The sequence below is a fragment of the Xenopus laevis genome, chromosome 3L (genome assembly GCF_017654675.1).
Source record: "Xenopus laevis strain J_2021 chromosome 3L, Xenopus_laevis_v10.1, whole genome shotgun sequence".
Lineage (NCBI taxonomy): Eukaryota > Metazoa > Chordata > Amphibia > Anura > Pipidae > Xenopus > Xenopus laevis.
This window is the reverse complement of record NC_054375.1, coordinates 32591099-32608620: the sequence shown is the minus strand read 5'-3', so window position 1 is coordinate 32608620 and position 17522 is coordinate 32591099. Positions and strand designations below refer to the sequence as shown.

Genomic DNA, 17522 nt, shown 5'->3' with positions numbered 1-17522 from the left:
ATGTCACATCCCAAGGACGCAGGTACAAAATACAATTAGAGAATGTTCTTGGCAATCAGCTGCTTGTGTTCTCAAGCAAGGAGAAAAACATGGAACAAACGCCTACTTAAAACTTGTTTCTAGTTTCCCTTTGATACACAAAAGGTCTGATATTTTACATTGTTTGATCTGCCGTTTAGTTCAGTCTATTAAAATGTGAACCATTCCAAACGTACAATGTGCAAAAGCAAAGGCTCTGCAGGGTGATATTAACACAAAGTGCCTTGTATCCAGGAGACAGAGTTTCCATTTTCTAACAGGGTTTAACCTCAGCATGTCAACATGATTGAGTTTATGCTGGGGGAGGGAAAAACCTTAGTGTATTTTTAGATTTCCTCAACAGAAACCCTGATACAATTACATTTCTATCTGAAGCACTCAAGGTTGTGTGCGTGCATTATTAAACCCTTGACTTATTGCACTTATTCCAAATGGATGCACACAAATGTGCTTATTTTCTTGACTGGAGTAAAGGTTTGGAGTAAATATAAAGCAGACGTTAGTATAAAGATTAATATGACATATGTATTTTGCTGGTTTCTATGATGATGAAATGAACAAGTAGTAATTTTATTGTTAAAAAACAGTGTGAACAACTAATGGCTACGTACAACTATGGTGTCAAAATGTATTCTCTAGTTATGTCTTGCATTACAACATCTAATAATTTTATGCCTTGTATTAATTATGTCTTGCGTTACAACATCTATTGCATGCTCTACCTCTACCTAAGATATCATAATATTGTCTAGTCAGGAAAAGTTAAACTGTGGTCTGCTAATACTCTTATCAAGTTAAACTCAGCAGTGGATTAATGAGATGTGGGGCCCCTAGGCTGCATACACACAGGGCCCCCTTCTATGCTACTGCTTGGTCTGTATGCGCGCAGATCCAGGCATGTGAGCTCTCTACACTGGATTGGGTTTGGCTTTCCAGTGACGTTACTGGATCTGCACGCATTTGGGCGCATGCATGCACCTTGCCTGCCTTCTTCTCCCAGCAGGTGTGTTTGACTGGACTGAGCAGAACAAATAAAATTAAATATTAAAAGAAAAAAAAAAATGGGAAAAATAGAAATGGGCCCCTGATCACACTGGGTCCCTAGGCTATAGCCTAGGGTAGACTGTGAGTTGATCTACCCCTGGTTATACTTTAGCCATGCTAGTAAAAAATACATTTCTTTGTAAGGCTGCACTTTTATAGTTATTGCACACAGCGCCGGATTTCTTTTCCGGCCGCCCCTAGGCCGCGCGGTCCAACCAGGCGGCCGCGCGGTCCTAGCGCCCCTCTTCCCAGCGCGCCGGCGAAAAAATGCCGGCACAGCTGGTGTAGTTGAATGGAGACGCGAACGTCCCCATAATGCCGCCCCTATTTTTTGCCGCCCTAGGTCCGGACCTATGCGGCTTTGCCGCAAATCCGGGCCTGATTGCACATTTTAATTGCTTTCCTTTCTGTCGAGTACCTCGTCCATTTATCATAGTTGCTTTGGCTTCCAAATCACTGCCTGTGTTTTAGGGAAACTGGAACTACCAGACAGACAGTCTTATAAATTCCAAACTAGAAAGCTAAAGAAACAGAATCCAAATGATTAAAAAACAACACAAAAAGTATCCGAAAACATGGAAACTCATTGTGTCCACTATATTAAAAGTTAATTAAGCTAAGATAAATTACTCTATAAACTGCAAAGTGGCATATACAGTATTTTAACTTTGCACCTTGCCCCAATGGAATTTGCTGCTTGTTCCCATAGGGAGTACTACTGTATGCCGTAGAAGGGGTGGGAGAATGGGTTCCTCCAAGCTAGAAACACCAAGGATGTAAGAAGTTACGGCACCCTGAACACAATCCCAACTTTAAAGGCAAAAGGACATGTTTTTGTACATTGCACCTTACCCCAATATAATTTACTTCTTGCGCCCATATACTGCTCTGCTCTTACCACTGGGGACTTATGTATTAACTACCAACAACGTTTTGTACTTTTGTACCTTGCCCTCATCATGTCATTTTTTCCCTGAACATACTTGCAGCACTCCTTATAGATGAGGCAGGAGGTGGGTTGCAGCGAGAATTCTCCTTGCATGATGCCAGTTTGTTTATCATTCAGAATACATATCCAGGAGAGTGGTGGGATGCATGGTGCTAGCAAGCAGTATTATGTATAGAACTTGGGTTGGAGTTTTAGTCCACCATGGACAATGAGCAAGTATATGTGACAATCATGGCCTTTATGAAAAAATGAGCCCAATAAAGTTAATCAAATCTGAACCTCTAGTTATAATGAAAATAATAAGACATTGGGGATGATTATGGGATAACAGCATCCCTTTAAAAGTTTTAAATCCATCAAGGATTTTTTTTCTTGTATTGTTGAATATATTTCTTCCTGGAAGTAATCCATATCACTTTTTATTAAATATCTATTAACCCCATGAAGACCATACAAGATCTATACATTTCTTCACCATTCTCTTTGTTTAGATAACCTTTGGAGCGATCAGTCTTTGGAAGCTGATACTGACCTCCCACCAGGATGGAGGACAATTCGAGATACATCCGGCACCTATTATTGGCATGTACCAACAGGAACCACTCAATGGCAACACCCAAAGTACAACGCAGGCCTACCTCACAGTTTGAGCACCATTTCCGAAAAGGTATACATTTTTCAACTCGAAAATTGATTAGAGCAAACTATAGCATAGAGGCTAAATTTAGAACATTTAAATCAGTTCAGAAATGGGATGTAATATGTTTACTTTAAAGCACGTCTAATTTTTCAACTTTTGTCTGTGCATATATATATTCAGTGTGTCAAATGCCATCAAGCCTGCTTCAATAAACTTTATATGACGCATATTCCTGATGTCAATAAGCTCGCACATTTATACATTTTAGTCATGACAGAGCTATGAGAGCCCACAACTCAACTGGCCTCTGGATATTAGGGGTCATTTACCTCTGCAAGTGCAGTGAGCAAAGTGCAATTCTGAGCACAATTGCCTTGCCTTTTCCCATAATGCAGTTTGCATCTGATACTTTAGACACTCTGTGCCTATTGATACAAGGTGCTGTGTCCATAGCTGCAGATTTTCTGTGTATCAATCACTGGTCTCAGTTCGAAACAGGAGGCATCCGTGACTGGTGGGGCCTAGCAAACATTGTGAATAGTTTTCATGACTTTTTTAACATTCCCTAGTTAATATTTCTACTAGTCAAAAACAAAGTGAAGGTATAGTGCCCTCTCGCAAAAATTCACTGAAATAAAAACAATTTGACTTTGCCTTATTTTCTTCACAGAAAATTCATCAAGCTTCAGTCAGCGATGCCTCACCACATAGGTCCTTTTCTCATACATCAAATATGGCAGAGAGAAGGTATGGACCGAAGGAAATGTGTAACTGGATTATATGTTGTTATATTTAATATTAATTAATACTTATTAAAACCATGTTTATGCCATTTTAGTACTAGAAGGTGTATATTCTATATTTATAAGTAGCCTTAGCACCTTTACAGATCCAGTGGTTATGTAGGAAATAATAAGGTAATATAATAATATAAAATAAAATGAAAGTAGTATAATGAATTTCCAAATGGATCTTTTTCTTCTGCCCTTGTAAGAGTATAATATAAATCTTTTCTCCTACTAAAGCCTACTTAAGATATGAATCTGGTCCTAACCTCCAATGTGTAGTAATCTTGGTATTATCACCCAGAATAATTTGATACCATACCATACCTTGGGGTAGATAGAAGAACTAATCAAATCAGTCACTACCTAAGATATGGTTGGAATCTGACATGTGCTAAATTACTGCTTAAACTGCAATTTTTGAAAATTTGGAACCTGTGCTAAAATCTTCCAACTTTACCCTAATATTTTATTTCACTGTGGAAGGTGCAGCATGTGTTTGGAAATGGTTCCTCTCAAAATATGTGCTGCTTCCCCTTTTCGCCATAGTATTCCTTTATTCATCCCAAACCCTTTATCTGTGTCCCCAAATCCCAAACAGTGTAATATAATATTGACAATGCTCCCATAGACTGGCAAATATTTTTATAAGATTTGGTCTCCATGCTGAAAAGATCACATACCTGATCTAACAGGTAAAAGTAGACAGGACATTCCTTTAGTGCCTTTGGTTTGGTGGAATTTCCATGTTTTGGTTAATGTTTTATGACTTAAGGGGGTGGTTTAAACCCCAATTTACTTGGGTATAGACATTAGTAAAATACTAACTCGCTTGCTGGAGTCCTCTAGTGACCAAATAGAGGTATAACAACAATCAATACAAAAAAACCTCCCTAAGCATGCTGTAAAGTTAAAAAATACAAAGTTTATACAGGTATAGGACCTCTTATCCGGAAACCCGATATCCAGAAAACTCTGAATTACGGAATGGCTGTCTCCCATAGACTCCTTTTTATCCAAATAATCCAAATTTTTAAAAATGATTTCCTTTTTCTCTGTAATAATAAAACAGTAGCTTGTACTTGATCCCAACTAAGATATAATTAATCCTTATTGAAAGCAAAACCAGCCTATTGGGTTTATTTAATGTTTAAATACATTTCTAGTAGACTTAAGGCATGAAGACCCAAATTACGGAAAGATCCATTATCCGGAAAACCCCAGGTCCTGAGCATTCTGGATAACAGGTCCCATACCTGTATTATAAAATATCAACAGAACCCCTCATGGAGCCTAACGCGTTTCATGCTTACCTAGCACTTAGTCATAGGCAATCTCTGATGTGCTCCAATGTTAACCATACTTAAATATTAGCTCCTATAGACCCACCCAAAATTAAAACCAATCACAAGTTCCAACATATGTTCTACATATTGTCAATTAGATCAAGAGCTATCAATTCGATAATTAAGAAACACTCTATTTTACATTCCATATTGAAGAGTATAAATAAGTTTAAAATATAAATATAAAAAGTACAAATAATTAGAAAGTATTATATATAGCAAGTCACATTGAAAGTGAAATTTAATCCAAGTGGCAGCCTAGTTTACAAATAAAAAATCCAAAAAATCCAATACACTTCTCTTTTTCGCAGTTTGGTTAGAAAATCGCCTCCCCTAACACTTGTCCTAATTTGTTCTATCCCTTGTATGGAAAAGTATTTTAGTTTACTGTTGCTTAAGGGGGTGGTTTACCGTTAACTTACTTTTAGTATGTCATAGAACAGCTAATTCTAAGCAACATTTCAATTGGCCTTCATGTTTTCTTTTTTATCATTTTTAAATTATTTGCCTTCTTCTGCCTCTTTCCAGCTTTTAAATGGGGGTCACTGACCCCATCTAAAAAAAAAATCTGTAAGGCTGCAAATGAATTGTTATTGCTACTTTTTATAACTCAACTTTTTATTCGGGCCCTCTCATATTCATATCCCAGTGTTTTATTCAATTCAGTGCATGGGTAGCTAAGGTAATTTAGAGTCTAGCAACCAGATAGTGGAGAACTGCTGAATAAAAAGCTAAATTACAAAAAATGCAAATTATACAAAATGAGAACCAATTGCAAGTTGTCTCAGAATATCACTCTCTACATCATAGTAAAAGTTGATTTAATCCTTTAATTTTAAAATAAAAAAACATGATTTCCTTTGTACTGTATAAAACATGCCCTGTTGTATTATAGTTATGCTTCCCCCAAAAACAGGTGCAAACAGGAAGTTTATGAAAGTGCTGCACACAATAGGGTATTGTTATACAACAGACCTTGTTGATGTACACAGCAAAAATTATACTGTCCAATCTCTACCTAAAAACACTGGTTGAGCAACACGGTCTTCAGGTGGGTATACAAAAAGATTTGAATGGAATTAGGTGGTTGCATCAACCCATCTCACTAATCTGCTAGTTCCTCCACAGTTCCAAACCACAGATTGACTTTTTCGTCTGAGCAAACTAGGGGTGCACTGAATCTATCATTTTTGGATTTGACTGAAAATGAAAGAATCTGAACCCTTTTGCATTTTCACATTTGGGGAAAAAAGTCACCAAAAATGATCAAGCTGTGATCCCAAAAATGAATACAGTAGATCAACCCTTTTAGAATTTCAAGTCTTGTATCAAGTGCATCTATGAAACAGACAGAATGAGATAGTTATACAGGACAGTCTGGCCACAATATCTCTTAGGGGCCACTGCACTGTTGTAAGCAGTAATTGTATTCTTCTTGTTCTCATTTCTTCCAATTAGCCCCCTTTAAACATTGTTTACTGCTGCTATAGAAGTGGAAGAGCCCAAGTATCCAAGGCTTATTAAAACATTGTGACCCATATGTTGATAATGCAGCCCTCTGAACCATTGTTCATGATAAATCCATTAAACAAATATTTGTATAAATAGCATAAACATGATTCTTCACTACCTTAATCTAGGATCTTATTATTCAATGGGATTCATGTACAAAGAGCAAACAGCTGCTAACCCGCATCCATGAGAGCACCATACAGTACATAAAGCTCCTTTTACCTTTTGATAATTGTAAATTACCCTTAAAGGCCCATTTATTGAAAGGCTGAATTTTAGTGGTATTAGAGCTTTTTATCTAAAACCACGAATGCCACGAAAGTTATTAAAAGATCCGAATATAAAAAGTAAGAATGGAACAATGCGAAATGTTATATGAAAATCTCTACACTTCTAAAACGGCTTAAAAAAAGTCAAGTTGGATCAGAGCAGCTCCCATTGACTTTTATAGGACCTCCACTGCCTTTACTTGGCTAAGTTTGCATTAGAATTTTTTGTGGTTCCCACACTTCATAAATCTCAAAATTTGAATGTTAGTAATAATCAGGTTAATGAAACTATAATAACAAATAAGTTAGGCTACACAACAATCTACCTACACCAACTACATGTATAAGCTTCCCGTAAAGGAAGAAAGGTCATTGTGTATTAGTTGCACAAGGGAAACACTAACATATAAGGACAAGCCTAACTTATTTTGGGGTATACTTTCCCTGTTAAAGTGCACTGGATGGAACATGTTCATGATTATGCACCATAGTGATATATTTCATTTGCTGCTTGTCCATTTTATGCTTTATTCATTTTTTATTCATTTTTTTTTTACTAGCTTTTTGTGTGACCATTAAGCATTTTTCCAGGAACATCCCATCCCATCCCATTATTGGGAATAAAATGTATTTTCATTTATTCTCCACCATGAACAACATGTAAAGCTCCAGGACATTTTCTTGTTTTTTTAGGCATTCACTTCCTTGGCATGACGAGGACTTATTTCACAATATAAACGAACCAGGCTCTAAGGTATAAACTCTTGCTGCTGTTTCATTAGTATCATTTGATACTTGTCCAGTCTGTGGCCTCAATGCATGCTAATCTAAAGAAAACACTGATGTAGAAAGGCTGTGATACTCAGAATTGCAGTTTGAGGGCCACAATTTGGACAGCATTCCTTATGACACAACATTGGCAATAAAATGAATTCCCAGAAAAAAACAGACCTGCTTTATTTCTTTTGTACTTTGTGGATTGGTTCTCAAACCCTCTATTTAAAAAGAAAGTATACCCTGAAAAAGGTAGACTTAAAGGGATACTGTCATGGGGAAAACATTTTTTTTCAAAATGAATCAGTTAATAGTGCTGCTCCAGCAGAATTCTGCACCGAAATCCATTTCTCAAAAGAGCAAACAGATATTTTTTATATTCAATTTTGAAATCTGACATGGGGCTAGACATATTGTCAATTTCCCAGCTGCCCCAAGTCATGTGACTTGTGCTCTGATAAACTTCAATCACTCTTGACTGCTGTACTGCAAGTTGGAGTGATATCACCCCCTCCCTTTCCCCCCCCCCAGCAGCCAAACAAAAGAACGATGGGAAGGTAACCAGATAACAGCTCCCTAACACAAGATAACAGCTGCCTAATAGAACTAAGAACAGCACTTAAGTCCCACTGAGACACATTCAGTTACATTGAGAAGGAAAAACAGCAGCCTGCCAGAAAGCATTTCTCTCCTAAAGTGCAGGCACAAGTCACATGACCAGGGGCAGCTGGGAAATTGACAAAATGTCTAGCCCCATGTCAGATTTCAAAATTGAATATAAAAAAATCTGTTTGCTCTTTTGAGAAATGGATTTCAGTGCAGAATTCTGCTGGAGCAGCACCATTAACGGATTCATTTAGAATTTTTTTTTTTCCCCATGACAGTATCCCTTTAAGGAAGCACTATATACACCTATGGTCAACATGAGCCAAATAAATATGGCTTGTTTTAAAGGACAAGGAAAGCCTAATATCCTAGGGGTGACAGAATGTTACCTCAATGTAGTTAATTGCTAACTTTTCCCCCTGACCAGTTACCATGTTAGAAAAAGGGATCAGTCTGGGGATGCCAATAGGTTTGTCACCCCTCCCCAATATATTAAATCATTAACATATTTCCCTTCTAGTGCTTCTGCTCAGAAATAATTGCCCTGGTTTGCCCATGTTAATGATATAATACACTGGGTGACTAATGACATTGTCGACCCCTCTCCCTTGTCCTTTATAAATGGATTCTGTTTGTTTAATTTCAATAAATCTATCTATTACAAACCCCTTACACTCTTTCCCTAAAATGACACATTCCAAAGAGTAATACTAAGGTGTTTAATGAGTCCCTGTAGCCCCCTTACTTACTATAGTTACAACCTATAATCCTTTTATAAAGGTGTTAAGTCTGCCCAGGCCTAGTAACCCAAAGCAATCAGTAAAGGAGGTTTTCTGGCCAGCAAATGGTTAGTTGATATGGGTTACTAGACCTGTATAAAGCTTTACACATTTCATTACTTTAAACTGCATGAGATCAAGGGCTGTCACAAGTTCAGGAACTCCATAGCAACCAATCAGCAGGTAACATTCACTGGCGACCCACTGCCCATTATGGTTATTCCTGCATTAGCAAATTAGCTAGCTTAAGAGGAGAGATGTCTTCTTCCCAACATATTAAGATGTTTATGAGGTAGACGTCTGTAGCAAACCAGTTAATGCCATTTTTTAAAAGAGAATTAATTGGGGACGTTTTCCTATATGTATCAGTATCACTTTTCTGTAAATATGCAGAGAAGGGGAATTCTAAGCACAGAATGAGCTCATCCATTATACATTTCTGTCTATATAAAGGAAAATTAGGTGTCTCAGAGGCTATAGCATGCATGTCCAAAGTGCGGCCCGTCTTCAGATTTACACCTGCCCTCAGCCTCCATCATGAAATTAATAATAATGCGGCCCGCCAGCACAGTGCAATCAGGAATTGCCTAGCCGTAATATTTGGGCACGTTAGTGAAATGATCTGCCACTTGGTCTGTACTGCTGCCTGTGTGCTGAAGGTGTTAGTAATAGACACGTACTGGCACGTAGTGACAAGCCGCTTCACATACTTCTTTAAGGTGTTAATATACATACTGACGTGCCAGTACAGTAAACTAAGTGCCAGTATGTGTCTTTTACTAACACCATCATCACACAGGCAGCAGTATAGACCAAATGGCAGATCATTTCACTAATGTGCCCAAATATTACCGAGTTAAATTATGTTAAGGCTGAATGGTCGGCCCCCACACATTTTCACCTCACCAAATCAGGCCTTCATTGCAAAAAGTTTGGACACCCCTGGGCTAAAGGGCTCATTTACAAATGCAGCCGTGCAGTTGCACTAAAATGAACACAAATGCTTCGCTTATTGACTCCATTCATTAGGTACTTGTGTTCCAACATGCTTCTTGCACTTCTGTATAGTTGTGCCAAGCACCATTTATACTTTCCTACATAGATTTAATTAACTATAATCTTCATCTGCCAAGTCAAGCATTCACTACCTCTTGTATCATATAGTTACATATTCAAAAGTTATTTCATTATAAATAGAAAGGTGTTGGCCTCACCGAGCATAGGACTTTAATCCTCCTTAACATGAGAAATGTCTATTATTTTTATTCTGTTTATTCAGAGTTTTGCAGTCCATTGTCTTGGTTGGGTAGAAATCCCAGAGGAGGACCTGGCACCAGGGAAAAGCAGCATTACAGTTAACAATTGTATCCAGCAGCTTTCTCATATCAACTGTGACGGAACTGATCTAACTGGATCATCAACCGAGGTGGGTTTTGTCTTAGTAGCTGCTATTCAGAAAAAGAAAAGCTCTGCATTCAAGTACATGTACAAGGAAAGTTATTTGTGTCTACTGTACCATTTTTGCAGGGACATATTCTCTATAGAGGTACCCAAGGGAGCATGCCTAGGGAAGCAGCTTTCTTGTTGCCTATATAAATAAAAGAAAGTTCCAACAAAATCTTCCTGCCAGACACTTGAGGATAAGGGAGAGCGGGTACACCTTTTTGCACCCCTAAATACAGCCTTGCATGTTTATTTGAATCCTTATGCCATTGGCCAATAATGATCTACAATATCTATGTTTGCCTCTTTTAGGTATAAATCAGACAGAGGAAAATCTCATTCATTCCTTGAATCAACCATAGATCCTCTGGTTTGGCTTTTTTATTTGTATGGTCAGTTTTTAACTTGGAAAGTCTCCACCAGTATACAAAGTGGCCTTGAAGAATGTTCTTGATACTCTCCTTATTGTCCTACTCGTCCATTCATTTGTAGCTGAGCTATTCATATATTGATGTATGGCATTTTACTCTGTACAGTGTTATGTTGTAGAATAATTTGTGTTTTCAAAAGGCAGACTTTTTACTGGCCTTCCCAGCCAACTGGTTAATTGTCCGTAATGATTCAGCTGGTCATTCCTATAGGACCTTGGGCTGTCCTTGTTGCTTATTAATGGAAACCTTTGCTATTTATATTGCCAGTAAAGAGTTTTGGAAGTCATTTCTAAATAATGTAACCACATTTCACTGGATTTCTAAGGACTGTAAGGAACTTATCAGCAAAATGTTAGTTAGAATATAAAGTGCAAAGGGCTAGAAGACTGAATTGAAAACACTCTCAATTTGTGGGTTGCTGGTTCCCCAGAGGGTGTAAAAATGAGTGGATAAAGGGCACTCAGAGTAAGCTTTGGGGTAATTTGTATTTTTTCATATTCTCTGAACAGCTACAAACTGCCCACTATCACACTATTTTCAAATAAACTTGTTACCTGTTAAGTGGGGCTTGACCAAATGTTAAAACTGGCTATACAATCTGGAATTCACTTCACTAATTGAGTATTGATCTTTTGGCTTTTTTAACAGGTGCGCAAAATATTACCAACTTGCGTGATATAACGCAGACGCTAAATACACAAAATAATACCTTTCTTTAAGAGCAGTATTTTTTAGATAAATGAATAGGCTGTTTTAATACATGGTTTTTTTTAGGGGCAAAATATGGTGATGATTTTAAAAGATGATACCATGACGTTGATGGATCCACTAGATCACAGTTTGATACACTCTCAGCCAATATTAAACATTCGCGTATGGGGTGTTGGCTGCAATAATGGCAGGTAAGTTGGTCTAATCTAGAGAAATCGGAAATAAAAAACTAGTAATTTTGTAGGACTATGGCATTGCAGTGATTTCAATTGGGGGGATCCAATAAAAGCCGCAAAGAGCAAAACAATTTGAACAAATAAGAATAAAAATTTGTATTTCACAATGTAATGCTCTTCCTTAAACTATTATAGCATTGCGAATTTTAATTGCACATTGACCACTTTTAGGACGTGCTTGAAGGTGTCATAATCTTTTGGTGCAAACATAACAACTTTTTCAGTAAGAAGTTTTATTACATTCACTGCGCCCTGCCGCAAACTATAAAATTTGCAAACCCTCTTACCCTGTGGTCACTAAACAGTTTCCGGGTTCACAAAAGCGATATTAAATTAGTGCAAATGCAAATTTGTTTGCACAAAAATAACTTTTCACATTGCAAATATTTTTTCCGTTACCGACTCTTATTCCACTCTCATTCCCCAATAATGTTTAAATAATGTTGAATATTTGTTTTCTCCGCTTAAAGCCATTATGATCATGATTGTTATCTTTTTATGGCTGCCCAGTGGGTCATTCCTGCCTCCTGCTTTTTATAAATTGATTTTAACACAATAGAAGGGCTAAAGGAGAACAGAAAAAGAAGGCTATGATTTTGAAAAACTAAGACGAAGATTTTTCAAAATTCGAGTGGATATGGAAAAAATTTCCCTCAAAACTTGCGATGCCAAAAAAAAAAAGCCAAAATAATCGCGCTCGCATTTTTTTAATGGGAACAAAGTCGCATGCCAGTGGGTAATTCACGGTTCCATTAATTTTCAAAGAGGACAAAAATCTCTTTTCACCAGCTTTTACTTGCTGAGTTTTTTCTGGTGACTTTTTTTTTTTTGTCTTTAATAATTGTAATAAAAATACTTGTGTTTTTTTTTTTGAATTTGTGTATTTCTCGAATCGAGAAAAAACACCAACTCTATTTTTGATAAATCAGCCCCATAGTGTGGAATGCCTCCCTTCATGGGAGATCATTCAGGTGGAGCTTACTTTAGTGGCTGAAACCAAAGCCTGTTAGAAACCCATCTTGTTTATATAGGTCAGAATAAAAAAGACTGTGTTTTGGTCACTGTGCCAAAAGTGAAAGACATTTCCATTTTATTATATATATATATATATATATATATATATATATATATATATATATATATATATATATATATATATATATATATATATATATATATATATATATATATATATATATATATATATATATATATATGTATATCATATACATGCATGGAATTCATTATCCGGAAACCTTTGAATTACGGAAAGACTGTCACTCATAGACTACTGAACTACTAACAATGACAAATTCTCTAGCAAGAAATTACACATTTTTATTAAATAAAAAATGTGTAACCCTAACTGAGACGCTAAGGGGGTTATTTACTAAACTCTGAAATTTGTGCTTTTTTTGTTATAGAATCAGACTTTTAAAAAACCACGAAATTTTCGGAATTTATTAAACCTTGAAGATGAAAAAGTCTGAATCGGAAAATCCGACATCTCAAACCTGTCGAGGTTGCATATAAGTCAATGGGAAAAGTCCAAATGATTTATTGATGTGCGCTGGGTTTCGTGCAATATCCCAAAGTTTTCAGAGTTTTCGGGTGAAAAGTCCAGAAAAATCGTGAAATTTGTGAAAATCGGATGAAAAAAAATAATGAAAATCGGATTTTTACCCGCAAAACAAATTTTCGGAAACATTTTTATAATAAATGAGCGTAAAAAACCCGAGCAGACTTGATCAGAGTTTGTAGCAGAAAAAATTTGGACTTTGATAAATAACCCCCTAAATGTTTGAAATTTTTCCTTAATTTAAACTGTATCATGAAAAAAGCAATACTTTTACATATCAAATGTATGCTCATTATTCTCTCAATATGAATGCAAACTTTAAAAAAATAATAAATATACTTCTTAATAATATATATTGCATTAGCAGCTAAAGGAGTACTGATTGTGTTTCATTAGAGCAAGTATATATATATATATATATATATATATATATATATATATATATATATATATATATATATATGGTATGACTATGATAATTTTTATGAAAAGAGTCTCTAATCTACTGCTGGTGCCTATAAATAAATGCTTACACAGCTCCCATTCACATTTGTATAAGATATGATAGTCATAGCTGCTGAGGTTGAAGGAGACATCTATATTTAGATCCTTAGCAACATACTGAAGCTTATACCTTAGAAATTATCTGTGGTATCACAGGCAGGCTGTCAGTATGTGACTAGCAAATGGTTTAATCACATTTCTCTCCTCTCTCTCTCTCTCTCTCTCTAAAAATATCTCCAACCATCAACCCATCTTGGACGACTAAAGGGACAGGTAAACCTTAATTAAAGATTTTGAGTAAGATTATCTATTTTTTATACTGTAGTCTACAGGGAACATTCCTTCCATATATTGTGTACAGAAATCAGTATTATGAACAAGCTCCGAATTATGGAAGGGCCGTCTCCCATAGACTCCCCAATATCCAAATTTTTAAAAATGATTTTTCTCTGTAAAAATAAAACAGTACCTTGCACTTCACTTGATCCAAACTAAGATATACTGAAATTAATCCGTATTGGAAACAAAACCAGCCTATTGGTTTTATTTAATGTTGTAGAACGGTATGAAGATCCAAATTACAGAAAGATCCATTATCTGATAAACGTCAGGTCCAGAGCTTTCCATACCTGTATCTGTGTCAGCCCAGAGGCTCAGCAGTCCTGTAACAGTAATGATCCAGGTCTTTAAAATGGTCCATCAGAGCTCACCATCTTCAGTTAAAAATGGTCCATCAGAGCTCACCATCTTCAGTTAAAAATGGTCCATCAGAGCTCACCATCTTCAGTTAAAAATGGTCCATCAGAGCTCACCATCTTCAGTTAAAAATGGTCCATCAGAGCTCACCATCTTCAGTTAAAAATGGTCCATCAGAGCTCATCATCTTCAGTTTTGTTAGACTAGTATCAAACTTAAGATTAGGGGCCATCAGACATCATATAACAGTGAATGAGGGTCATCTGTCGTACAAGCTGGTTATACTGGGCTTATTTATTAAATTCTGAGGCAGAATTTACCAGCTGATGTGTAATGTGAATCTGAATGAGTAACTGACCTTGTATCATGACTTTCAAATTCTGTATATGCATTAAATGGCAGCAGCACGGGGCATGTGCAGTGAATCAGCAGAAAAGAAGATGGCACGCTCCCGGGGCATCTTTGGAGGCACAGATATCACTACTAAAGGGATGTGGTTGACTTGGGTTGTAAAGAACCCAAAACATAATGTCTACCATTTTTAGCCTACTGCTTTGTTAAGCTTTAGTTCTCCTTTAGTTCACTACATCAGCTGTGAGCAAAGGGACGCTAATAAATTATATTCAGAAATATTTTTTAAACTACAGATTTAAATAGAAAGGCTTTGAGAAGAATAGGTCTCATTGAACTAATCCAGTGGAGGTCAGTAATAAACAGGATCAGGGCAAAGGATTTTTAATGTGATATATTTAGATGAATTAAAACTTTTGCTATTGGTTTACATATGACTGTACTGTATATAAGTGACATTGTAGATGCTGCACAATATAAATTGTTCTTATTTACGATTGGTTTGTAAAGGTGTACTGAAAATAAAGTGGACATTACGAAAGCAAGTGCAAAGCAGTGGAGGACTGTGCCAAAAATAGGAGATGTTCAATAGGAACATATTTAAGGCTTGAGGGGTCATTTACTATGACACTGGGCACAAGTGCTAGAGAAAGTGGGGTGCAAAAGTTTGTCACTTAGTTCTCATTTGAAAAATGCTTGTGTCCAGGGTCTGCTCCTCACAACATACTGGATGCCTACTTGCCCCTCATGAATACACTGCTGCCAAACGCAGCCAGGCTATAATTATTGGCCACAGAGTTGCAATTTATTGACCAGTGTAAAGGGGCCGGCAGATGGGCCTTGCCAATATATATCTGGTTAAAGGTTTAGCAGATTAAAATTGGACAGGTTTGAAAATCCCATCGCACAAGTACTGCATTTGTGTGTTGATGTGGTCACCGTAGACCCCACCATATGATCTGATCGTTAACCATAGGGCCAACAATTGGATCAGCCCAATTTGGCACAACTAGTGCATGACCAATCCAGCCTAGATCTGTTACTTTGGCAACATTGTCAAATGAGCTGATCTGGATGTAGGCCAGCTGAAGAGAATACATTGAGGCAGATTCACTAAAGGACGAAGCTAGCCGTCGCTAGTGACAATTCACCAGATAATCCCATCCGCAGGGACACTGCCAATTTACTAACAGGCGTAGAGGACAATTCGCTAGCATTCGTTTGCACCCTATCGCCAGGTGACTTTTCACTCTGGCGAAATGGTCCTTACTCCGCAAATTCGCTAAGATGCAAATTTTACTGAATGTTACCTCTTTCGCCAGAGTTTACTTCACTCCTCAGACCAGGCGAACTGATAAAATGAAGCAACATCTTCCTCAATCTTATATCCTATATGCCGGAAATGCATTTAAGTTGTAAAAAACGCTGACGACTTTTCTTTTTTTAAAGCGGAATTGTCTTCAAAAGTCCGAGCTATTAAAGATTTATGTGTAAAAATTTTTATCGCTAATTTGAGGGGCATGGCACATTTGTTTAAGGATGGGCTCATGTCTAGGGCATTAGAGGAGCTCCTCTGTCTTTATTATGGCTCATTGGACATGTTTTTGAAAAAGTGCCCACTTCAAGCATTTGCACCAACATTACTATTAAAGACGTCCATATGACTTTTAGATACCTGCCCTATTCAAATTAACCTAGGCTAGCGAAGTTTCACTAGGCAGAAATGAACGTCAGGGAAAATTCGCTGAAGTATCGCTAGTGAAAATACGCCAGTGTTCGGCTGCTGAGACACAAATTCACATTTTAGTGTATTAGTGTACTGGTAATGAATTTGCGCCTGGTGTTGTGAAGCGGTCGCTGGTGAAAATTCGCCCTTTAGTGAATTTGCCCCTTTGTCTGAGCCTAGAGGATGTCTTTAGTATTCATTTCCTAAAATCAAATGTTGTGATTAGAAAGCTAGAAAGAAACGCTATAATATTTTCACTAAAGTGTAGAAGATATCTCCAGCAGTGTTTTGGAGCAGTGTTTAATTAACGCCTGTTTAGTAAGATGATTTGATTTTGATCTAGAACTGTTATAGTGTTTCTAAGATGAGAACAGTCTGTGTTTGTCTTACAGGGATTTTGCTTTCATCGCTAATGACAAAGATACCTGCATGTTGAAGTGCCATGTTTTCAGATGTGATGTTCCAGCAAAGGCCATTGCCAGTGCTCTGCATGATTTGTGTTCCAAGGTATGCACACAATTAGTTTGTCCATTATTAACTTTTGATTAACCTATGTGAACAGAATGTTTTAATTAATTCCAAAAACAGTAGTGTTGGAAGATGTGACTGTAGGTTTGGTAATTATGTGATGATGTTTGTCCTCCTTGTTAAAAAAGCAGCTGCCCTGTCCTGTCCCAGACCTGTAAAGAAGATCACAGAAGTGTGTAAGGCATAGTGCCAAACTGCATAGGTCCAAGCTGCTGATTCAGACCGAGTTGGCAGCTTTTCTACCCATGTAGTGACAATGTCAGACAGCCTATTGAACAGGTTTAAAAAGCTCATTGGGATGAGGATGGCTCATTGATATGACCCTCTCCTGGTGGCCTGCATTGCTGTCCAAACGAGTGGATCTCTACATGTGTGGCCAGCTAAGGTTGGCATACAGCTTAATACCGTTACATTGATCCACTTGATACAAGCAGTCAGAACCATCACTAAAAGGAATGCAGCAATTACATATACAAAAATCATTGAAAATATTTGATGTTAGAATAAAATTGGCATTCATTGTGCAAAATTATCTGTTTAGCTTTTACCTTTTAACTAATAAGTTCTGTCTGCC

The 17522-nt window shown here is 37.0% G+C and overlaps 1 protein-coding gene across 1 annotated transcript in view; it reads left to right on the top strand.

Annotated features, from left to right (window-relative positions):
* The window catches only part of apbb3.L (amyloid beta (A4) precursor protein-binding, family B, member 3 L homeolog), a 60474-nt gene that overhangs the window by 28654 nt on the left and 14298 nt on the right, over positions 1-17522 (top strand). Inside the window, exons 2-8 of the mRNA XM_041586094.1 lie at positions 2524-2699; positions 3343-3419; positions 7278-7338; positions 10023-10169; positions 11392-11519; positions 13915-13920; positions 16813-16927. Of these exons, the coding sequence (XP_041442028.1) occupies positions 2524-2699; positions 3343-3419; positions 7278-7338; positions 10023-10169; positions 11392-11519; positions 13915-13920; positions 16813-16927 (710 nt within the window). The remainder of the gene's footprint in view (positions 1-2523; positions 2700-3342; positions 3420-7277; positions 7339-10022; positions 10170-11391; positions 11520-13914; positions 13921-16812; positions 16928-17522) is intronic.